At 33.6% G+C, this 26,345-nt stretch overlaps 1 protein-coding gene across 1 annotated transcript in view; it reads right to left on the reverse strand.

Moving 5' to 3' along the window:
- Positions 1 to 23,712, reverse strand: part of LOC142332186 (uncharacterized) — a 49,567-nt gene extending 25,855 nt beyond the window's left edge. The window contains exons 1-5 of the mRNA XM_075378471.1: positions 23,698 to 23,712; positions 20,427 to 20,453; positions 9,957 to 10,043; positions 5,653 to 5,694; positions 1,297 to 1,338 (exon numbers count right to left, since the gene is read on the reverse strand). Coding sequence (XP_075234586.1) covers positions 1,297 to 1,338; positions 5,653 to 5,694; positions 9,957 to 9,977 — 105 coding nt within the window. The 5' untranslated portion in view covers positions 9,978 to 10,043; positions 20,427 to 20,453; positions 23,698 to 23,712. The remainder of the gene's footprint in view (positions 1 to 1,296; positions 1,339 to 5,652; positions 5,695 to 9,956; positions 10,044 to 20,426; positions 20,454 to 23,697) is intronic.
- Positions 23,713 to 26,345: the final 2,633 nt, after the last annotated feature.

Consider the following 26,345-nt stretch of genomic DNA (forward strand, 5'->3'; position numbering starts at 1 on the left):
TCACACTTGGAACTGAATATACTTACTTGTGTGCTCGTATATGGACAAAACTTCACATTTTACATGTTCCAAGTACGCAAAATAACAATTCTATGCATTTTTAAATGTTAAACGTTTGGCATGAGGTATTTTTATTAGCTCTGCTTTTTAGCTTCGTGCAGAAAGTTTGGTTGTATGATAAGAAATAAAGTTGACTGAGAACTTGAGATTTTATTAAGTATTAAGAAGAAAAGTGCATTTGTTATGGCATTTTTAGAGTCAGATGATGAACATCAAAGACATGTAAATCAAAAGAAATGGTTAAACAAACAAGAAAGTTACATGCATACATTAACCTATTAAAAAAATTATGGGAAGATAATCCTGAATATTTTAAAAATTACTTGAGATGAACAGTGACTGTTATTGATATTTCATTAAAATTTTGTTAAACCGTGTTTTTTTTTAAAAGAAATAGTGCAAATACCAATTTCATAAATAAATTGTATTACTTTAAATTCTTTTCAAAAACTGCTGTGCATCATTCAAATTTCTTTCACACAAAATTTTTATCTGTTTTGTCATATTTTTTTCCATTACTCCAATTCTTTGTATGTTGTCATTTTTAAATTACAGATTTTTTGTAATCTTTACTAATCACTTTTCATAAACATGGATGACATCTATAAAGTCAGTCATAAATTGTGTAATCTACTAACATATACATATATACATATATATATATATATATATATATATATATATGTACAAACATATATAAATGTATTTTAATATTATAATAGTATAATTATAATATTATAAAATAATATACACATAAAACTGTAAACTATTGAAGTCATTCAACTAAAAAGTAAATACTAATTAAAATATTAAATAATGAAATATAGAAAAGAAAAATATGAAATAAAACAAAGCATGTGCTGTACAAAAAATGTGAAACTTGTACAGATGAATTGACACACTCAAAGTCCTTGCTTTAACTATCTCAGAAATAACAACACTCCAAGAATTTGGTATATGAAATTACATAAATATATATTCTTGTATATATGCTTGATATGTATCATTCCTAACTTGCTAAAAATATTCATGTTAGTGGCTCACTATTATCTAACTTCAAGTGATTTATCAGAAATTGATTATATCAATTACAATCATTTACTCTTGCTTTTTCATTTTATGTTCTTTTTATTTTCATTTTATGTAATTTTTCCAGGTGTTTTGGAACTATCAGGTTGTAAAGAGATTCAGTTTACTTTCATGCCTAAAAACTTTCCTATTAAAATTAATACTCACCATAACCATCCTTCTGTATCCGTCATGTTTGGCTAAGTACATCTGAAATATATAAATTAAATTAATCCTATTTTAAAACTTAATTTAATTAAATGTTATCATGCACAGTATACTGTTTAAGATGATAGTATTATTAATTATTACCTTACTACACCAAAATGAGGATAATTTGTTTTGGTGCTGGTTTGATTGTTTATGCTTCCTGTAATTGCAGAGTAGTAGCATTACTTCTCATGAAATAGACATAAAATGAGATAACTCAATCGTATGAATGACACTGGTTACATGATAAAAAAAATAGAATATGGTGTACGCCAATTTTTCCAAGTCAAAAATTGAAACTCATCAAGTTAGGGGAGGTCCTGGGTTTGAATCCCCATCAGGCATGACATTTCCACATGCTACAAAATGATCATTTCATTTCATCCTCTGAAGCATTACCTAATGGTGGGAAAAAAGTTCAAGATGGTACCCAAAAACAACTAGAATTCTTTTATGTAATTTATATATGTATTTTTTTTTACAAAAAAATTTCAGTTCCTTCTAAAATACTCTCCATTACAGCTACATTTGTGAAATCTTTTATTCCATTGTTCAAGATATTTTTTGAGTTTGTTGTGATGCTCAACAGCACCTTCTATGTAATTTTTGGCACCTCATCCATATCAGCAAAACATTTTCCTTTCAAGTACTTTTTCATTTGCAGGAACAAAAAAAAATTACACAGAGTTAAAACAGGTGAATAAGGAGAGTGGGTCAAGGGACTCATACCATTTTTGTTAAAAATTGGTGAACAGAGAAAGAAGGGTGTGAGCAGGTTCATCGTCATGATTGAAAACCAGTCTCTTGTCTGCGACGTTTTTTGATATTTTTGACTATTTGCATGAACGGTACTTGATGTACTTAGAATGGGGTCGGTCATTAAAAGACATTTCATCTTTTTTTAAACGCAAAAACCACTCGTACACTTGAATTTTTCTATAAAAGTATTCTTGTAAACTATTTTCAACATCCAGTATTTTCTGTGTTTATCCCGAGCAGGAAGCAAAACTTCACGGCAGCAGACTTTTCATTAAAGTCCGCCATAGCAAAAATCAAGAAGCAGGCAAAATACCTTTCACAAATTTCAAATACAACCAGGTGATGATGACACAGGGAAGTCGTTTGATACTCTCCTCGTTGGAAAACTGCATACTACGAAAACTCTGCCCAGCACAACGTGATTCTGGTTATTTTTGAGTATCCCCTCTTATTCATAAGTGAAATAAATATTTCTTTTTTTTAAATTTAGATTTTCTATTTGGTAAAAGTAATCTTAAAAACATTAAAATATATTCATAATAATATTGGTCATTTAATTAATCCACTGAAAGAAACATTTTGGTTGTCTTCTGGAATGACTAGCCGGCTAGTCTGGTGTTTTCATCATTATGTTATCCCAGCTGTCAAATCAGGACTCTTTCAGCAGTGTTTTCAGGTCAGGGAATAACCATAAATCACAGGAAGCCATGTCTGGTGAGTAAAACGTCTGGGAAACCTGAGGAATGCTGTGCTTGACTAAGAAATCCTGTATTAGACATGACCAATGGGTGGGTGAGTTGTGATGTAACTGCAATGTCATAATGATCGCAGGTCCTGTTTCTTGTGCTCAACTGCATTACAAAAATGACACAGAACCAGCAGGCTATTTAAAGCATATTCATGATGCACAGCCCTATGGAAATAAAAAATCATTCAGTATTGCTTTCACTTTGTTCCACATTTATCATACTTTCTTTGATTTTTTTAGATGTTAGTGACTTCTGCTGTAACAATGGAGATCAGGTTTCTGGGTTATATTTATACACCCAAGACTCATCATCAGTTATTAAGTTGTTAAAGAAGTTAGGGTCATTATTACGTGTAGTATGCTCTATCATGACCTGAATGACGTCAAAAACAAATCTCTTTTTATTGTAGGAAGCTTGAACACTATGTGTATCCAAACATTCATTAAAATCATATAGAATCATTGCTAATCCCAATTTCATTTTTAACTTCTTAGATTGTCTTCCAATGATTTTTCATTATAAAATTGCACATGTCCCTTGATGACTTTTAGCTTCTTGACTACTGGTGCCTGGTCATTTATAAGCCCTATGGCTTTGTTCCTGAAAGTTTGCTTAATCTAACAAATTGTTCTGCTTTGGATATCGCAAAGATTGTTATCGGAGTTGATGGGGTAACCTTGATCAGCATGTTCCATGATTATACACAAAATAAAAATGCAACAAGCACCTATTACACTAACATAATGACTACAGGACAGCAACTGACATGCTCTATAAAGTTTTAAATTAACTTGTGCGTGGACTAGGTAATGGTGCTGAGCTCTACTAAGTTTTACCACTCACACTCAAATAATTTTGAGAAAAATTAAATAAATGTGGTTGGATGCTCTTTGAACAGACCTTGTATTTAGCTTTTCTCTTGTTGATTAATGTAATTAATTCATTGTTTATATGGAAAGGGGTACATTAACGTTTTGTGACCTTCTGTTTGTCAAGTCTTACATATGACTGATGCATATAAAAAATTTGAGAAGTGAAACGAATCAAGATTACTTTCTCTGATAGTAATTGGTATTAACTATATAGCTAGTTATTTTGGTGACTAGAGGGGAAAATAACACTTGTAGGGCTGAATTTCAACTGTATTTCGGTAGACTTGCCATGCTGATTTGCTACAGTATTCTTGACTCTGTGAAGAAGAAATCAGGAAGCCACTTAAGTCCTCACTCTGCTTACCCAACGTAGGATGTTTATTTTCCTTTAAAATGGATATACCATTTTTGGGATCGGGTATACCTTGTTTCAAGTCTCCTATAACCATTATTGCATACAACATACTTACATATTTGGCTTAGTGAAGAAGATGAGAAATTATTTAACCTTGCAATTTTCCTATAAGCATGAGATGCTTATTATTCTTCAAAATTGCTTTATTGTTTAAGAATAATTTACGGCTCACATTACATCAGTTATAAATATTGTGGTTGTGTCATTTAACATAGTTTACCCAAGAATTATAAAGACTTAATTAAAAATATATTATTGTACAGATAATAATATAAACAGAGGTTTATTTTATTAGTATTAATATCATATTTGCGACAATTTACCTTTTAAATTTTTTTTTGATTTTAAAATATTTTTTGAATTATTTTAATCACATTAAATTTACAGATCAGAAGTAATCTGACCAATGAGCAGAAACAAATAATTTAGATGAAATTTTTATAAAAATTGTCCAACACTAACTATGCTGTAAAATATATGTTTTAATTGGGGGATTTAATCTGTAAATTGGGGAAATGTTTTTAACCAAATGGGTTTCAGGAAGTGTTGATTGTGCATTGACACTATGTATACATTAGGAATAGTTATTGAGAGACACTGAGAATTTAATCATCCCTTACATCTGACTTTTGTGGACTGGAAAAAGATCTTTGACAACGATTATCAATCTATGTTGGGAAATATAATGTTGGATAATGGATGCCATAAACATCTTGTAACTTCTGTGGCTGGTTTATATAGGCCTTCATCAATATTACATAGATCATGTCAGGCATGGAGGTGTTCTGCTTTATAGATAAGAAAGGAACTGTTTCTTCATTTGGCTAGAGGGATCAAGGAATTCTGAAATAACTTAATAAAAACAGTATCAAAACTTATAAAATTAATAAAAAAAGAGAAGCAGTTGCAACCCATATTTTGGAATTAAGATAAATATTATTTTAAATAGTAGTGATACAGAATAAAATAATAATTAGAGAGCATTAGTTGAAAGATATTTTAGTCCATATTTAAGTTACATTAAAACTATACACAAATTATCAGGAAAGTTACTTAGTTAAGTTTTATTATATACCACTGACAGATTAATTTTAACATGTTTGGGGTACTATCTACATGTTTAGCAATGTTTATGTCTATCTGAGGATCATATCACAAATTCATATTTATAATTAGAATAATTTTCTTCTGATATAGAACAATGAATCTGTCAAGATGATAATAATAAATCATCTAATATTTTTCATCATTGAAAAGTGCTAGAGACCATCTTCTGTAAATTCAGAATTGCATATTTATTGCAGTTTTACTTTGAGGACAACACAAAATGAATCAGATACAGTACATAATTAAGAAACAAAATAGATTTACGGCCATTAAAAGTATACAGTTACCAAAATAGAAAAAAGTGAATGATATACTAGAATATATGAAAACTGGGAGATGCCTATTGTACATTTTATATGTGGTATCTTATAATTAAAAATTATAGTTTAAGAAATGAGAATTTTATACTTACAAACAGATGATGACTGTGTAAACTATGAATAAATTCAAAATACTGTAAAATAAAAAGAATAATATTAACTTTTATTGTAATTTTTGATAAAATGTATTATATTTTCATAGGAGTCTAGGTGATAAGCAAACAGTTGAGTTACTATATTATTCTGTGAGAGAAAATCAGACATCAACACAGGAAGAAGCAAGTCAGAGATTTATTCTTTGCAGATTAAAATGAAAGATAAATCCACTTACTCTTTGCTATCTTATAGCTTATACAACAAAATTCCTCCTGCTTCTGGTGTATTATATTTTCTTATCCTTGACATTTTATTTAAAAGTACGATCCTTTCTATAAGACTTCATTAGCTTTTTTTTTTACCTTTTTTCTCCTCAAAAGGTTAAATATATACTGCTCATATATTTACAATTTTGTAAAAATGGCTTCTGAGGCATGTTCACAATACCACTTATGTTTTCAACATTTGTTTAACAGATAAGTTATTTTGTTATTGTACTTTATTAGTCCTACTTGCCTTATTCAACAGATTTCAATGACAATTTTAAACTTTACTATTGTTAGAAATAAATAATAAAAGTGGAATATTGAAGTATGTCATGTCCAACCAGTCTAGTACTTTTATATGTGCATAAAATAGCTACTTACTGGTTGTACATAGGTTTTAATTTGGGTCATCATTTCAGATTCTTTCTTCTAATTAAATATAGCAATACATTAAAAATAATTTTATGTTAGTTGTAATTATAAGTAATACACTAAAAAACATTGCTGATAAGAGTGCGGAACCAAACTATATTGGCTGTGGTAAAACCTTAATTGTGAAAAGTAGATGATTTATAGATTGTGATATGCATGTGCTATGTTTTATCATAGGCAAAAATTATTCAAATGTACATACAATAAATTATTAACAGCTATTATTGCCAACTTATGAATCAAAAAATATTTCATCTTAATTTTTAAATTCATTTTTGAGTACAAACAAGTTTAAGTATTTTTTTTATATAAATCGATTTATTTGCCCTTTTGTGTTTTAATGTTTCATTCTTTTTTTTTTTATTTTGGCTAATTAATTTATTTTCAAATTTCTTTTTCAATACTAAAAAAAAAAATTGGTTTGATTTAAAATTGTAACATTTTCCTGACAGTTTTATCTGTTTGCATTTAAATAAAAGTCAAACCTCTTAAAATTCTGTTCGTTTTTAATTTACTTAATATATGTAAATTTTGTTACTTTATCAGCAAATTTTTTTAGATAATTTTCTTTGTTTATTGACAATTTACACAAAATACACTAAAAATAAAAATGTTCTTTTGATACCAATTATTTTAGGTTTATAAAAACTTTGAAAATCAACTGGAGATTTAATTCTACAATTTTTTTTTACTTTCCAGTCCAGCGCTAAAGCTATAGCTTTGGAAGGGAAAGTATTGTAATCGTTCCAATTTGGGCATATGCGGTTTTCACCGGATCTTGACGTTTTGACATCTAAGGAACCCAAAAAACTGGATTGAAATTTTCCGGATGTTCATGCGTACGAGTCTAGGTTCGATATCGCCCTCTAAATCACCTTTATCTCTAGAATTACTGAACCGATTTTGACCAAAGTTGGTCAGATTACTTCTATATATGGGGCATAATGCCATTAAATTTTTAACTTAAAAAGTCAAGGGGATGAGGCTGTGGAGCAAGGTCATCCTCAGTATCTCGAGGTTTCGCCTGATTAAGTACTTATTTTTCTTAGACACATTTGTTAAGTTTAAAAAACAATAATATTTGCAAAAAGAATATTTTGCAAAATCGCACTCCTAGACCAAAAAATACTTTAAATAAAGTAGCATTTAAGTGGTTATACTCCGTCAATAGTATCCCCTCTCACCACAAGGAGCGCTAGTGTAGCACTGACGTACAGCTGCTGAGTCAACTACTATGTTGTGACGTCCCAGGTGAGCGGTAGAATTATATAAATGAGTAATATTTAAAGTGGCCGCTAGTATCGCCACACCCGCTCGAGTGAAAGAAATATGCGCGCACGCTTTAGTTAGAATCATTGAATTAAATAAACAAAAATTATATTTAAATAAAATGATAAATATTTTAAATTAAGTTGTGTGTGTAAGCCGCGTGACGGTCGTTCTCCGGGCTTGTGAGAAGGCAGAGAAAACGAGGAGGCTTATTGCAAGCCTACTCCCGAATACAAGAGGGCCCTCCCAACATAGGAGGCAATTGCTTACTGATGTGGTCTATTCAGCCCTGCTATATGGCGTCGAGTTGTGGGCGAACGTTGTTAGACTTGCCAAGTACAGGGGTAAATTGGAATCCATCCATAGCAGGTATTGCATCAGAGTAGCGGCCACCTATAGGACGGTGTCCAGGAAGGCGGTTGAGGTGATTGCTGGATTCCCGCCTGTAGACTTGATGATAATGCGGCGTAGCAGAACTAGGGAACTGAGAACACTCCCATTAGAGGAAAGGAAGCGTTCTGCTGAAGAACTAGAAGAAGAGATCGCACAATCATGGCAGGAGCGATGGGATCGGGCCACGAAGGGTAGGTGGACCCACCGCTTTATTGGGGACATCAGGAGTGATGCCGGAGGACCCATAGCACGCTGAGTTTTGAGTTAACGCGATTCCTGGCGGGTCATGGGGGATTCAGGTCTTATTTGTACAGATTCGGGCTCGATCAATCTGAAAACTGTCCGGAGTGCGAGGTGGAAGAGACCCCCAACATGTTTTTTTTTTTTTGTGTCCGCGATTCACCATAGAGTGTAGAGAGATGCTCGGCAACCTGAGACGTGAGCATATGTTTCGCCCTGAAGTTACCCTACGAGTCCTATTACAAGGTGAGGTACAATGGAAGACTGTGGAAAGATTCGTCAGGACGGTCATGAGGAAACTCCAATTATATGAGGAGTCTCACAGAGGAGAATAGCGGCGGAGGGCGCACGGACGGACAGGTCCTCGGCTGAGTGCCTAGGGGGCTTCCCGTACATGTGGGGGTTGCCTGGGTGCGATGAGGCTGGGGACACTTTGCTCGTGCGTCTGATGGTGGCTACTGGTAAGTGGTGTGACTATTTAAGATTTCTGTCTTGACGGCTGTGCGGGTGTGTAACGCGTGGGTGTTGTGGATGTTAGCAGCGTGTCCTGTTTTCTGCAGGTTCTTGTGTGTTGTTGTCGGTATATGTATTTGACGTGCAGTATGTGTTGCTTCCTGTTTGTTTAGTGTGTGACATTGTTGGATTGTTATGACTGTGTATGGGCGATTCCCCCTTCTTCTGAATGAAATATTTTTATAAGCAGTCCCCGGAAGGGGAGAAGCCGGGGGTAGAAGCTTAGTCGGTAGTGCGCAGGTATACATACGCCCTTATTTATAACTGGCGGATCCTGTTAGCGAGCCCGACATTGCTTAGGCGTCCGTAAATGGGGTTCCTCCACCTCTTAAAAAAAAAACGTGTGACGGAAAAATCCTGCAACTTTGTTGTCAGCTTTTTTTTTATATTTCAAGTCAAGAAATATGAAAATCCATCAATTATTTAGACATATTATTTACACAACATGATTGTTAATTTTTTACCTATGTTCTGTAGAGTACGTTATGATTTATAAATCAGTAATTAACTTGAGTTAGTGTATTGTTTCACATTTTATTATTGATTTATTTTTTGTAAATGAAGTTTTTTTAGCACTAATTAAATATAAATTCCAGATTATTTGAGCTTGACCACATTAATAACCATCAATACATCTAGTTCGTTCTGTTCCGTTTCTGCAGCATGATTAATATTTATAATTGTATTTTTTTTTTATAACAAAAATATTTTTCATAATAAGTAGCAATATCATTAATAAATAATAGTCCGAAGTTCCCCCTGTGGGGCACACCTATTGACTAAAAATGATTCCTGAAAAAAATTCACAGTATTCAATAACTTAATATCTATGAATTAGATATTAAATGCTAAATTATTAGAAAACTAAGTGATACGTTCGTGTACTCGTAATAATATTCAAAGATATAGATAAATCTGTATAAATTATATCAGCTATTACATAATTTAGAAATTTTATGCTCGAGTAATGTTTTATTTTAGTCAAGTTTAGGAACAAAAGAGGTATTTGATATAATAATTAAGACGAATCCTGTTTAATAATCGAAGAAAAAGCTGGAACAAAAAAAATTGACAAAAAATAAAACCTAAACAGAAGAAATGTTAACAGAAAGTTTATAACTGCGAACTATTTTTATCACAAGTAATCCTATAAAAATAAAAATTTCTTGTTTTATATTTGTACTTACATGGTGCTTGTATAAATGCATCGAATGAAATGTGGATTTCCAAAGGGACTTTAATCTAAGACCTTCAAAACCACAAAAGTTGTAAAACTGTAAAAAGAAAAACAAAATTTTGTATATACGAGGTGTAATAAAAAAATACGGTGAATTTTATTAAAAAAAGTAATAAGGTTACATAGAATTCGATTTAATCTCCTTCAAAGTACTGTCCTTGGCTAGCAATGCGCTTATCCCAACGTTGACTCCATGACTGGAGGCATTTCTGGAGAGCGTCTTTGGGAAGGGCTTTCAGCTGCTCGGTCGTGGCCCTCTCAATGTCAGCAATGGTGTCAAAACGTTTTCCTTTAAGCACAGTTTTCATTTTTGGGCAGAGCCAAAAGTCGCACGGTGCTAAATTCGGTGAGTATGGCGGATGTGGACAGATAGGAACACTTTTTTCGGCCAAAAACTCGCGAATGAGAAGCGAGGTGTGACACGGCGCGTTGTCGTGGTGAAGAAGGAAGCCATCGGTCCATTTTTCTGGTCGCTTTCTTCGTACGTCGTTTCGCAAACGTTGCAGTACACCCTTTTAAAATTCAGAGTTTACAGCTGTTCCCCTTGGAACGAACTCTGATCGCACTATCGATGCCCTCACTATCGAAAAAAACAACGAGCATGACCTTGATGTTGGATTTTGACTGACGTGCCTTTTTAGGGCGAGGAGATGAACCGGTTTTCCATTTGGAACTCTGCATTTTGGTCTCAGGGTCATAGCCGTAGACCCAACTTTCATCTCCAGTTACAATTTTGGCCATGAAGTCCGGATCTGCATGAAGACGACCCTTCAACACCGTCCAAATTGACACACGATTTTCAAAATCCATGTTGCGCGACAGACACGATAGACACAACCTCACTCTAGCGGCTCTGGTAGCTGACTGGCAAGCTCGAAAGTGTTAAAACTTGTCCCTGTCTGTCTCAGTTGATCACGTTATTGGACAAATTACAGCATATGGATGTAGCGTCGGCAGTTGCCGCTATAAAAATTCATTCACCGTATCTTTTGATCACACCTCGTGTATATATATATATATATATATATATATATATATATATATATATATATATATACAGGTGTCCTTGAAAGGTGAAGCCAAACTCTCGAAAGTGATTCTACTTAACATACTAAAGAAAAAGTGTTTAGTGAACATAGGTCCAAAAACGCGTATTTTTCTGTCTGTCCGCCATTTGTCCTTTTAAAAGAAAAAAATTATATTTCAAGAACGGTTGTAAATAACCCAATAAATTTTTTTACTTAATTTTAAACTAAATTTTTTTAATATGAAAAAAGATAACGATACTCTTCGTTGACAAATTTCAAAATGGCGGTCTTTTCAATTTTTTAATCTTAAATATCTTAGGAATTATGAGATTTATAAAATTGTTGTATTATAAAAATTATGAAGCATTTTTGTGAACAAAACGACATCTTATTCGTAAAAATCCGACGACAAACAACAGATTTATTGCAAAAACTAGGCCTAAACCGACAAGGCGACCATATTTTTTTGTATTATCATGAATCACTTGATAACTAAATCAAATTTTCTGATTAAAATTGCTAAAATTCAACATTATGGATATTTAATAATAATTATTGTAAGAGCGTGTAAAATTTTGCTTTCTGTTGAAAATCATAATAAATATTCGATGTGACCTCCATTCATTCCAACACAAAAATACACACATTTAGTGACTGATGTACAAGTTCAAAATTTCCTGACTGCTCCCTGATTGTTTTTTTTTCCTGTTTAGCTTCCGGTAACTACCGTTTAGATAATACTTCAGAGGATGAATGAGGATGATATGTATGAGTGTGAATGAAGTGTAGTCTTGTACATTCTCAGTTCGACCATACCTGAGATGTGTGGTTAATTGAAACCCAACCACCAAAGAACACCGGTATCCACGATCTAGTATTCAAGTCCGTGTAAAGCTGGCTTTACCAGGACTTGAACGCTGGAACTCTCGACTTCCAAATCAGCTGATTTGGGAAGACGCGTTCACCACTAGACCAACCCGGTGGGTTCTCCCTGATTGTTTAAAAAGAGCGGACACTTCCATCATCCAACTGATGAACATCGACAATTGGTGTTGAATAAACAAGAGACTTTACATGTCCTCATAGATAATAGTCTAATGGGTTCGGTTCTGGGGGTGCGTGCAGGCCAATGAATGGGACCGCCCCGACCAATCCACCTACCTTGAAAACGATCGCTTAATTTTTCTCTGACGCCAATGGCAAAGCGGGCAGGCGCACCAGCATGCATGAACCACACGTTCAGTATGTTTTGCAAAGGAACGTCCTCTAGAAGTTCAGGCAGGTCATTTGTTATCAATTTCAAATGCGAGTCACCTGTCAATCTATGTGGCAAAAAGAAAGGCCCGATTAGCTTATCCATGTAGATTGTTCCCCAAACATTCAGAGAAAAAACCTGTGTTGATTTCCTGCTTGAAATACTGCACGAGGAGTTTCCTCACACCAAACATGTCGGTGTGCAAATTGTATATACCATCCTTAGTGAAAGACGCCTTGTCCGTAAAAAGAATGATAGATATCCACTCCGGGATATGGGCACACTTGTTAATTAACCGTTGACTGAATGCAATCCTTGATTGGTTATCACCTGTAGAAGAGCTTATACCCGTTGCAGATGATACGGGTACAATAATTGCGAATGTACAGTACTCCATACTATATTACGAGATATATTTTCTTGGGTAGCAACTCTTCTTTACTTCTGTACGATAATAATTCTGGATCGCGTGCAAACTTGTTCAAAACCCTTTCTTCTACCTGTTGCGTTGAAACTGTTTTAGGTCTACCATTACCAACTATGGCGGCTTTAGAGCTCCCAGTTTCATTTAAACGTGCAGAAGGGGTTGCAATTGAGATTGGAAGTGGCAGGAGTGTCGCAAGGGTCGGTCATTGGCCCGCTCTTGTGGTGTATCGCTTATGATGGGCTGATGCGGTTAGGTTTTCCAGACGGGATGTCGCCAACTGGTTTTGCGGATGATATCTCCCTGGTCATTACGGCTAAAACGGAGGAGGAGGAGGTTATGGCCCGGGGGAACGAGGCGGTGAAGATGGTTCACGATTGGTTACGGGAGCGACAGTTCCATCTAGCGTTGGAGAAAACGCAGTTGGTATTAATGACTGGAAGACGACGGCTCCGGAGGATTAGTTTGTCAGTAGGAGTCACGGAGATTGTACCTGCGCCCAGGACTAAATACCTGGAATTAACGCTAAATGACAAGCGTTCTTTTCTGCCGCATGTAGTGGAAGCGGTGAAGAAGGGCGGTAAGACTGTGGAGGCGATTTACAGGTTGTTGAATAGGATGGGCGGGGCTAGCACAGCGAAGAGAAGATTATTAGCATCGGTGGCTAGGTCCGTCGTCTTGTACGCCGTTCCAACCTGGAGGAGAGCGTTAGATAAGAAGATTGTGAGAACGAGACTACTCTCTTTGCAGAGGACATTAGCAATTGGATTCGGTTTTTCACGCGCCCATTTCACAAAATTGTCTGTATTCATGTTGTAATGGTAACTTTTTGAACTGGCTTTCCTAGTTAGTAATGCGTTCGGAATAAAACCGATTTCTCTTCCAACATGAATTACTATTAAACGGTCACCTTTATTAATCGGCACATGAAGTCCTTCAACAATACCATCAGACCACGACTTTGTCGAACAATGCGAACTTAAAATATCCAAATAAACAATTGTAGTATTGCTTTGTCAGTACTTAGCGATTGCCTGCAAATATTCAATTCTCTTCCACCTGATATCGGATTTCTCAATTAAAAGATTTTTGTTATTTTCAGTTTTACGCTATTTGAAACGTAACTCTTTCAAAATAACAGCTAAAGTTGATTCACTGCCCTTCAATAAATCAATAGATGATTGAAGTTCTTGCCTTATTTTTTTAAAGTAGGTAATTCATTCTTCTTTGAATGAAATTCGTTAACTGTTCTTTTAACTACACCTAAATCAAAACTATCCAGTCCACTGACAGGTTTCGAACGTCGTTTATACTTTTTTCGGCGTGCTGAAAGAACACGATTGCGATGTTAATTGAAGAATCATGTTTTGTTTTCTCTTCTGAGTTTTTGAACCTGTGTTTTGATATCCCACAAGCAGCAGCAGTTCTTTCTTCGCATTTCTGAATGCTAATTATATGTTTGTCGTCAGTTAATTTACCTGCTTTTAGAGCTTCTTTTTTCATAAAATCATAAATATTATTGATAATTTCACATGCTGAACTCCTTTCCTTTCTTTTTCCTGCTTAGCCTCCAGGAATTACCGTTCAGGTATTACTTCAGGTGAATGAGTATGACATGTGAGTGTAAATGAAGTATAGTCTTGTACACGATCTAGTATTCAAATCTGTATAAAAGTAACTGTCTTTACTAGGACTTTGAACGCAATACTTGTTTGGCTTTAAGTTTTTTTTTTTTTACTTCTGCCATAACAAACCGTACTAATAACACATGAACAAAAATCAAACAAAAAATAATATATTACAAAAAAATTTGCAAAAAACAATGAGTAATTATAAAATTTATGACCGCACAAAAATGCTATTCGAATACCTTCACAGAACACGGTATAAATTGGACTAAAATTTATTTCTTTTACACACATTGTGCACTACGAATGACGGATCTAAATATAATCGTGAACTCACCGGGTTCGGTCTAGTGGTGAACGCATCTTCACAAATCAGCTGATTTCGAAGTCGAGAGTTCCAACGGATTTTAATGCTAGATCGTGGATACTGGTGTTCTTTGGTGGTTGGATTTCAATTAACCACGCATCTCGGAAATGATCAACCTGAGACTGTACAAGACTACACTTCATTTACACTCATACATACCATCCTCTGAAGTAATAACTGAACGGTAATTCGTGGAGGCTTAACAGGAAAAAGAAAAGAAAGGCCTGTACATAATAACAACCAGTGCATTATTCACTGGTTAAGGAATTGTTATTGTTTACAACATTAAGTTATTAAACATTTTTATACAAACTCAGTGGAAAGAATTGAACAGACAACAACAAAAATTTATTTTTTGGAAGCCCGTATTGTTTCGAAGTCGAAAAATGAAATAAAAATAATAATTACGTGCAAAAATAATGCTTTGAAAAACAATAATGTAATGAAATGTCAGCACCGTGACGTCACAAGCTCGTAGATTCGCTGGGGCAACTATATTTGGTTTTTACATTTTTTTATTACTGAGAATTAATTTTTTCTAAGCTAGCTCTTACAATAATTATTAAATATCCATAATGATGATTTTTTAGCAATTTTAATCCGAAAATTTGATTTAGTTATTAAGTGAGTCACGGTAATAAAAAAAAAACAAGTGACCGCTATATCGGTTGAGGCCTATGTTTTGCAATAACTCTATTGCTTGTCGTCGGATTTTTACGAATAAGATGTCGTTTTGTTCATAAAAATGCTTCATAATTTGTATAATACAACAGTTTGATAAAGCTAATAATTTCTAAGATATTTAAGATTGAAACGACCGCCATTCTGAAATTTGTTACCAAAGAGTATAGTTATGTTTTCCTATTAAAAAATTTTAGTTTAAAATTAAGAAATAAAATTTATTGGGTTATCTCCAACCGTTCTTGACAAATATTTTTTTCTTAAAAAGTACAAATGGCGGACAGACAGAAAAATATGCGTTTTCGGAGCTATGTTCACTGGACATTTTTTCTTTAGTATGTTAAGTAGAATCACTTCCTAGAGTTTAGGCTCACCTTTTAAAGAAACCCGGTATATACAGAGGGCTTCAGAGGCAGTTGGAAATAAATTGGGAATTGCTTCTAGAGTTTCTTAAATAAAGAAGAAAATTTCATACAAACACTTTGTTATTAATTTGTAATTAATATTGTAATTTGATTTGTTACTTCATAGAAATCCGAAGCATTTTGTTATGAGTTACGGCAAGCAAAATATTTCGCTCAGATTTCAGTTATCCCGGTGAAATGAGGTCATACTAAACAAGATATTTTTTATTCTTTTTTTTCCTGTTTAGCCTCCGGTAACTACCGTTTAGATAATACTTCAGAGGATGAATTAGGATGATATGTATGAGTGTAAATGAAGTGTAGTCTTGTACAGTCTCAGTTCGACCATACCTGAGATGTGTGGTTAATTGAAACCCAACCACCAAAGAACACCGGTATCCACGATCTAGTATTCAAGTCCGTGTAAAAATAGCTGGCTTTACTAGGACTTGAACGCTGGAACTCTCGACTTCCAAATCAGCTGATTTGGGAAGACGCGTTCACCATTAGACCAACCCGGTGGGTTAAACAAGATATCCTGGAAGAGTAGTTCCAAACTGTTAAGAATTTTAATAATCTTCATGAGAACGGTACACTTCCCAATACTCGTGTTTCATCTGAACGTCTACCGGTACATGATAATGAAAGGGAAAACATTCTTCTAGTGGTACAGCTTATTCCTACAAACAAGAACGATAAGAATTTCTAAACGAGTAACATTTCACAAAGTACAGTTTAGAAGACATTACATGCTCACAAACTGTGTCTTTATCACGTTCAGAAAGTTCTACATCTCCAGCTTGGTAAACATGCAAGACGACTGCAGTTTTGTCAACGGGTTAATAATAATAATAATAATTACCGCTTAATTCCGTTCATACTATTTTCGGATGAAGGTACTTTTATCCTTAATGGTATAAACAACACTGAAATTCACATTGGTGTTCTGTAGAAAATCCACATTCTGTAGTTCAAACAAATTTCCAAGAACGATTGGTGTCGTACGATCAGATAACCAGTTAATAAGCCCTTTCGTACTAGAACAACATGTCTCGCGGAGAATTTATCTGGAATTTTTAAACAATAGATTTTTTACAGTGCTTGAAATGTCTCATTGGCAAAACGAACTAAAGTGTTACATCAACTTGATGGACTACCAAATCATTTCACGAATGAAGTAAGACATTTCTTATAAGAAAATTTAATTGTAAGTGGATCGGATGTAGAGGGCTAGTAAACTCACTACCTAGATCACTGGATCTTACTTCCTTAGATTTATTTTTTGTTTGGAGAGCAAAAAACGCTTTCGCGTTATCATTCCCCGATTATTTTCGTAGAAATAGATGAAACGCGAGTTATGTAAGCAAAAAGTAGACATACGAGGTGTGTGAGAAAAGTAATGAGATTGGTAACACTGCGAGCGATTGTGGCCCTGTTGAAGCCTTTCAGCGCTGCTACCACGAGTGGGAACAACGACTCCGTTGTTTGAAAAAATAAAAACTTTGGTAAGTAAAAAGTCAATCTCATTACTTTTCTCACACACCTCGTATGTGATGAACTTATCGCTTGCATTCTCAATGCTGCTTCATCAAGGAACACAAAGATATCATTATGTTGGCGACCAAAATATAAGGAAACAAGCTGAAAAGCGCATCGATTTCAATGGTGGAATTTTCGAACATTTTTTCAAATATAAATTTTTCAAAGTTCTAAATTAATTGTACTAAAAACAACTGTTTTTAATTTTTACAAATTCATAAAATTTTTCTATTAAATTTTGTTCTATTTTGTTTTCATAGACTATATTGCGTAAATTTTCTCAGATTTAAATTCTCTAAAAATTCTGATTATAATGTTTACACTTTTATTAGTCATTTAACAAAGTTATTGTAGTTCAAAATAAAAAGACACGTTTTTCGTCATAGATTTTTTTGGATATCAAGAAAACTACGAGAGATGCAACTCTGGGTCCTGTTTTATTCGATTTATCAAGTCAAAAAACATAAAGAAACCATCAAGTTTATCCTTTATATAACACCTTAAAAATTTCATTATGACCTCACTTCACTGGTTGAACTGAAAATCCGAGCGAAATTTTTAGCTAACAGTAACTTGAAAACAAAGCGTTTTCCCAGAATCGGTTCCTAAATTATTTCCTTATACTCCTGAATTATTCTGTATGTATTTTTAAAGTAATCGAAGATAAACAAAATTATTTTAATGATTATATATTCCTTTCAATGAATTGGATTCTGGAAGGAAAATAAATATTAGAATATATGAAGCAGATAATTGAGGGTTTAGGTTGTAAAGAGGGGACACTATTAAATTCTAGATACTGGACTAGAACAAAACAGAAACGCATCAGATTAAACAAGTAAAACTGAAAAAAAAAATGAAAATATTTATTGCTGAATGAACAAATTTAGTTCAGAATATTCAATATCCGTGATGGATCGTTAGCCTGATGGCCTTTCGTCCGGAGGTGCCGGGTTCGAATCCTGGTTAGGCTTTGCATTTTTCATACGCTACAAATTTCCATTTGGGCTAATGACTGTAATAGTCGAGCTTGTTATCTCATAAAAAAAAATATTCAGAATATAGTATGTAATTTGTGGAATTCATCATTATCGCAATGAACACACTCTGAAGGGTATTTGAGTTTCTTGTAGAGTCTATGATCCAGCACCATTGTAGTTATGGAGTTATACTATTCTGTTTCTAGCATACCTACCGTGTCAATTATCCTAAGCATGGATGAACTTTATTTGGAGTATGGTTTTGTTTGATGTAATTTAGCTAATAAAATATGATTATTTTTTTGGAATTTAAAAGTGTTACCATAAAATTACAAGAAAGATGCATTACATTGTTATTTAAAACAAAGTTGAATGTGTTGCAATTGCAGGGCAGGTGGTGCAGAGAGGAAAATTCCATCGTCGAATCAGTAGCATACGGTAATAAAATTTTTAGTGTCTCTCTCAAGAGTTTTTAGTAAATATTTCACTTTTTGACTTAATACCATCTTTAAGCCATCATTTTTTCTCAGACCATTTTACTTCTGAACAGCATCATGCCTTTCTTTAAATACTATTAAGTAATTTATCTTCCAATATATGAATTTATATTTTTAAAGCTGTCTCCTTAAACACCTCATTCACAAAAAATGTTTAATTTGTAGAAAAAAATTAAAAATGGGAACTTTTAATAGAAATACCTCTTCATGCTGTCATCACTTAATGCTGTTTGATGATTCTAGAAACATTAATTAAATCATTGACAATACTCAATTATGATTGACTGTTCCACTTTCTAGAGCTTATTTCATAAATTCATTAAATATGAGCGAGGTCTACTTCACAAAAATATTTATGTATATGCAGATATTTTATGATTCAGTGCTTCGTGATTTTCGCAGATAGCACTAAAAGCTTTTAATGGCTAGAAATCTTCAGAGCTTTTTTTTATTTCAAGATGCAAAATATCTTAGAAAACAAAAAAATAATTAAAAGTAGTAATAATACTAATTAAAATATTATAAGCTTGTAATAAGATATAAGAATGTTACTCAAGACACTGATATCTCAACCTCGTAGGGGAAGATACCTGTTTTCTGACACTTCCAGTTGCCACACCTCCCCTCTCGTTCCTAGCCTCGATGGGCTTTAACGGGAGTCATCTTTCACCCTCTAACTTTTTATATTTCATAGTAATAAGCCAGGCCTCGTTGGGATGCCACTGATGTAAATGTCTCGGTACACATTTGCATTGGTGATTTTTAAACTTGGCTTTTGCCTTCGCTGTAGGCCTCATCTGGACATCTTGAATGTCCTACATTGTTTCCCTCTGAACTAGATAACTGAGTTCAAGGAAGAAGCACAAATCCCGTGCCTAGTTCTACATTTTACAGAGCCAATTTTGTAAATGTCTCATAATAATCGAGACAATAGAATAATAACATACCACCAAAAAATGTTATTTGCAACAATACAATTTAGACCAATTCTCTTATTGAACTCAACTTACATGTTCATACCCATGACTTAGTTTCATTTGTGGACTACCAGACATTGACATCCAACCCTGTAGGGGAAGACACCCGCCTAGTAACATTCCAGTCACCCCCCCCCCACAGTTCCTAGCCCTGTTAGGCTGTAATGGGATATTAGACATTTACAATTGAATTGCTTTTAATTATTTCTTTTTAATTAAAATGTCTATGTAAGATTAAAAATACTCAGTAGATATAACTAGCCGTTGAAAATGTTATTATATGTTGAATCAGAAAATTTCTGCACATAAGCGATAAGAAATTTTTAATAATTTCATATTTAAATATTATGATACAGAAAGTACATTTTATAAAAAAAAAAAAAAAAAAATGTTAAGTGCGATTTATACATTTATATATATATATATATATATATGTATATTTATTTATGTTTAAATACTGCTTAGTATTAATACTTATACAATCACTTCAACATTTTCTTCTGTCTTGATTTTTATTTTATTTCAAAATGAATTTTGATTGGATAATTACCTCTTATTTATGATTACCTTTATACAAAGTTTAGGAATTCTTGATGTAAATTAAAATTGTTTATATTATAATATTGACATGTTTACTTACATTTATCAAATGAGGAGCTATTGGTGCCTGTAACAATAAAAATTATATTTTATATGCGTATATACTATTTTCACATTGAATTAAATTAATAAATTAAAGTTTAAATCCACAAACAAAGACTCCGGAAGAAATTATTTGATGTAGAAATCACAAGCATGAAGTAATTTTTAATATTATTGTTATCAATGTTGAATATTGATACCAACTTAAAACTCTAATAATAATAATAATAATAATTAGAATAATGAAATGAAACTGTTTAACTTGTTAAGTGTTGTCACTTAATTATGTTAGGTTACTTTTACTTTTTAAATGTTTTGTTACTATGATTCATTAAATCGATTAAAAGTAAATGGTTGAGGTTTATTTTATACACCCTTGGATGTATGTTATAATGAATATTTTTATAAAAATAATTTGATAAAAATTTTAATCTTGTTAATGTAAGTAAATGATTGTTCATTGTATAGACCGCTTAAGAATGGGTGTTTATATTGCTCCATGATTAACAAAAGAAATTGATCGTATCAGAAGGATCAAATAAAACCATGAAAAAATTTTGATTACAGTAACATAATAAAATTTATTCTGAGTCTATATTATTAATGTACAAATATAATGATAATATAACTTCTCTCAACTCTCCAAAATTTCCTCATTCTACATATTTTTCTACTTCTTTGACTCTTCTAGAAACCTTTGCTTTGTTCTTTTCCTTACCTATTTTATATAAATAGGAAGCGCTGTTCAAAAGTAAGGGTCATTTGATTGGTAACAAAATGAGAACAGTTGAAAAAATGAAAAATTTATTAATGGTTTCAAATATATAATATTTTCTTTATTTCTTATGTAATCACCATTTCATTCCAAACATCTCTGATATTGTGTTCTTTATACCTACTGCATAAAATTCTGCCTTCTGGAATCATAGCCACTTTTGCAGTGAGATTTTTCAACTATTCACTCTCCACAAGCCATTGAGACTCAAGACAGTTTTTGAGGTGTAGAAGAAAGAGATGGTAGTCACTGGCAGTGGGATCAGAACTCTAAGGAGAATGATAAAAAATCTCTATCTAAACGTTTGAATTATTTTTGTTGTACATAAAGCTGTATATGGATATGTGTTATTGTGAAGAAGAACAATTTCTGATCTCAGCATTCAACATCGTCAGTTTTGAATGGCATATCGCAGTTTAGAAAGTGTTTCACAATAGACTTTAATGGATGTTCCAGGTTCCATGAAATTAATCAAAAGCACATCTCTTTGGTCCCAGAATATAGTTGCCATGACTTTCCTTCAAGATTGGGCTTGTTTGAATTTTTTGGTTTAGGTAAACTGGAATGACACCACTGCACGGTATTGATTCATCTCAGCATTGATATACAAAATCCACATTTCGTCACCAGTGACGATATTGGAAAAAATCATCTCCCTCATGGCTACAGCAGTTGAGAGAAGCACATGCAGTTGTCAATCTGTGATCTTTATGAGAACCTTTCAACAGTTTACAATAGCGTAGAATGTCACTCATGATTCTCTTTGAAACTTTTGGAAATTGTAAAGAAAGATTGCTAATCATAAAGCGACGATTTTCTCTCACTTTTGCATTTACACATTCAATGAGATCATCAGTCTGGACATTAGGCCTGCCAGTTCTCTGTTCACCGTGAACATTTGAATGGCCTTCCTTAAACTCAAGAAACCATTGACTCACATTTCCTTAACACATTGCAGTAGGCATCATTTGCACACAATTGACAGTAAATTTCAGTAGAATTATGTCCTCTTGCATTTAGAAATTTAATTGCTGATCAAACTTCACTACTGGCAGGATTTGATACTACCACATCCATTTTAACACATTGTCTCGAAAAGGCAAAAAATTATGAACTGACAAGAATGTGGTGGTCACATGCCCAACAAAAAAGTTAAAGCTATTATGCTTCCATGAACCAATCAGTATTGTCAATAGGACTCATCAGTATTGTCAGTGTTATAACTCATCAGACCTTACTTTTGAACCGCATCTCATACTTCTTAATAACATCATCCTAAGCACTGAATTAACTTTACAGGTATACTTTTACTCCATATAATCATATGATTTGAGTGTTATTATTCCTCTCTATTTATTTTACCTGTTGTATATTCCCTCCATCACAACACAGAACAGTGCTGGGGATAAGAAATCATTACCTTTAGCCCACCCCTTGTATCAAACCAGTCAGAATTCTTGAAAAGAGTCCGAACTCTACATTTGTGACTTTGAACATTCCCTTAATAGATTTATAATGCTACCTATAGTACCCATTTTCCTCATTTCTTTCAATAACTATTTTCTCTGTACATAATCATGTCTTCTCTGTATTAATAAATAATATAATCAACCTTGTATTACCAGATATTATTGGAGGCTCTGCTGTCTATTTTAATAGATTCTCTTCTCTAAGAGGAAGTTATTCTGCTATGTACTCTTCATTAAAGATTATTAGTAATATCAAAAATGATAGCACTTTACCACCATAAATTTTCAGAATCTTTTATTTACTTTTTTTTAATTTACGTACAATTCTGTCAGCATTATATTTACAAATATATCAGTCAGTTCACACGGAGTTCAGGAAGCACAAAATTTTAAATAAATTTAATTACTTATAGATGATTGGAAATATATTTGGCTTAATTATAGTTTAATCAATTTTAATTGGCAATCAGCTCAAATTATTCATTCAACAGCTTCTTTATTAATTTTTTTGTATGAACTGGATGAGCTGAGTTCCATTCTTCACAGAAAGAAATCCACTCATTTTTTAAATGATCCAGTTGTAAATCTTGTTTTGATGTAAACATCTGTATGTTAATATACAACTATTTCATACTTCAAGTAATGTAAGTTTTACTTCCTCTGAATGAAACAACACATAACACTATTTTCATTTTTTCCTTGGTGCTGACTGACAGAAGAGCAATAATGCTCTATTAACTTGATATCATGATAAAAGAAGGTTGGAATATTGAAATACTACTTTGAGCACATGTAGACTTTATAAGATTATGAATAACAGAAGCATCACTGTTGCCAATATTTTAACTGGGAAAACAAAAATGCCTTATGTTTTTATTTTTCTAGTCACATAGTTAACATAATTGTAACTATATCGTAACTATAATGTGGAAATTATTTAAGTTAAAATATTTCCTAAGTTTTGATATACATAAGTTTTGTAATGCTACTAAAAGTATATTTATATATTATTATTTTTTACTTACAAACTGGTACTGATGAAACCACTGAAAAAAAGTGAGTATTTAAAATGACATAAAATATTGCAGTTTTAATAATATTTATTTTAAATTTTGAAATAATCATTTCTGCTAAAGGACTATGGCAGAAAATGTCAGTCAGTTATAGTCTACAGTCTATATATCTGAAAATATTTAGTGAAAATAAATTTCATTTTGCTTGCAGTAAATATCATACTGGAACTTTTTATAATCCATTTATATTATAGAATGAAAAAAAGAATTTTGTAGAGAAATAAAATGCTCAAAATCATTTTGTAATAAAATCTTCATCAACAGTTCTAGGAAATCAAATTGTTCAAGAAAGATTCATTAAAAAATTCTGTTACTTTTGTTATATAATATTCTCATAACATTTCATTTTCACATGTAGCATTCAATTATTATCATGACAAAAATGAATATTTCTTCACTCTTCAGTGAAATAAAATATTCTTATATTCTTCTTGAAGCATCTTTACTTTGTTGAGACTTATTTTATAAAAGTGTAAAGGAACTAGTGTGCTAATTTTTTTCTTATATACGAGGACAAGTCAAAAAGTAAAGTTAAATTCAAAAAATCAATATATTTATTTGTACTTATCTAAATGATACATTATTTTTCAACATAATCCCCTCCTACTTTTATGCATTTAGTCCATCTTAAAGCTTTAAAGAGCTTTTGAATTCCTTCTGGGAAGAAATTTTTTGGTCTGGTGTGCAGAAAATTTTTCACCGCTTCTATGGCCTCTTCATCAGATTGATAATGATTTCCTCACAACTCTTTTGCAATGTTTTTAATGAGTCAGAAAGATGAAAATCGCTTAGAATCAGATCCAGACTGTGTGGAGGTGGTCCAGCAGCTTAAAACTGAGATCTTGAAAGTAAAAGAACTGTGTTTTTTAGCCAAATGAGGTTAAGCATTATCCTGAAGCAAAATTACACCTTTAGAAAATTTACCATGTCTTTTGGATTTGAATTTTTGCTTCAGTAAATGCAGTAGCTAACAGTAGTTGCCATTGACCTTTAGGTGTGAAGTAAACCAAAAGTGAACGTTCCATATTCCAGAATATCGTCATTATCACCTTTCCTGTAGACATCTGAGATTTGAACGTTTTTGCTGTGGGAGATGAGGGATGTTTCCACACTAAACTTTGTCGCTTACTCTCGAGTTCAAAGTGATGGACTATGTCTCATCAACAGTTATTATTCGCTTAAGAAATGAGTCTCCTTCATCTTTGTAATGTTTCAAAAGCTTCTGGAAAATTTTCAAACGATTCTTTTTGTGGATGCTGGTCAATTGACATGGTACCCAGCAAGCACAGACTTTTCTAAAGTTTAAAGGATCATGATTGAAAATGCTGAGCTGTGGTTTTTTCAAATCACTTGCAAAGTCATCCGCTGTAATTCGTCGATTACGGAGTATCATTTAACTGCTTCAATACTGTCGTTAATCTTTGAAGTGGAAGGCTACTTTGCCGCTGTTCATCACAGCGAGAAATCATAACATTTTTAAAGTGATCAATCTACTTGTAGGTGTTACTTCCACAAAAAACAACTCTCTCCATATTACTGCTGCTCCATATTATTGCTGATCGGAGAGTTGCTGATGCCGTCATGACTGCTACTTCCGGGGAGTCGTGTGTTAAACGCAGGCGGAAACCCGGGAAAAAGTGGTGGTCTTCTGACCTTAACATGCTGCGCACAAGAGTTGGGTCCGCATGGAGAAGATACCAGCATCGCCCCCTAGCGGGGATTATCGTTGGTGACGTGCGCGCTGACGGTCTGCGGAACTACCGGCATGCACGTAATGAGTACGTTCATGCCATCAAGGAAGCCAAACTCAAGTTTTGCCAAGAGCCCATGCGCGAGTTGCAGCGCAATCCCTGGCAGCTCACGAAGTCATGTTACCGGCCAAAGCCATTGCACGTGCTGTCCAATGTTCCATGCGGGTTTGCTGATCGTAACCACACTTTAACATCTGAGGAGACTTACCAGGCGTTCATGGATACTTTGTTTCCAGAAGCTCCAGAGGGTGAAGCAGATGTCGGCGTTAGGGCGGGTGAGACACCATTCCCTGACATACGGGCTGTAGATCCTGTAGATATAGACCGAGTGGTTTCTCGAATGACACTGAGAAAGGCACCGGGGATTGACCAACTTGACCCGGATATTTTCTATCATCTGCTGCCTGTCATAAGAGAGCCGTTTGGCAGACTTTGTAGCCTTGTATACTTTATTTGAGATGGAAGCATGGCAGCAAGAATGGCACGTCACGACTAAGAGAAGGTCCTTGTATAGATTTATGCAGGATATGTGGGGTTGGTATGCCTCTCCTTCGTTTTTAAGAGCAACGGGAACCCGAGTACTCTCCAACCAAACTTAAACCAATATTTGTTTCAGTTCCATCTGGTAGCTGATGAGCTGTACGTCTGCGGGGAGGTCCAGTTGAACGAACACCTGATGTTCGACTGCCCAGCTCTTGGGGGGCCAGACTCAAGCCACCCTGGAACTTAGAGGTCAAGGGAAAAATTGGCCTCTCACAAGCGGTGAGTCAATGTAGCGAGAGCCGCATTGTCGGACCGTGTGGGAGTTCCTTGATGCGGTCGCTTTGTTCAACCGACATCAGTAGTTTG

This window comes from Lycorma delicatula, chromosome 11 (assembly GCF_047948215.1).
Source record: "Lycorma delicatula isolate Av1 chromosome 11, ASM4794821v1, whole genome shotgun sequence".
Taxonomy (NCBI): domain Eukaryota; kingdom Metazoa; phylum Arthropoda; class Insecta; order Hemiptera; family Fulgoridae; genus Lycorma; species Lycorma delicatula.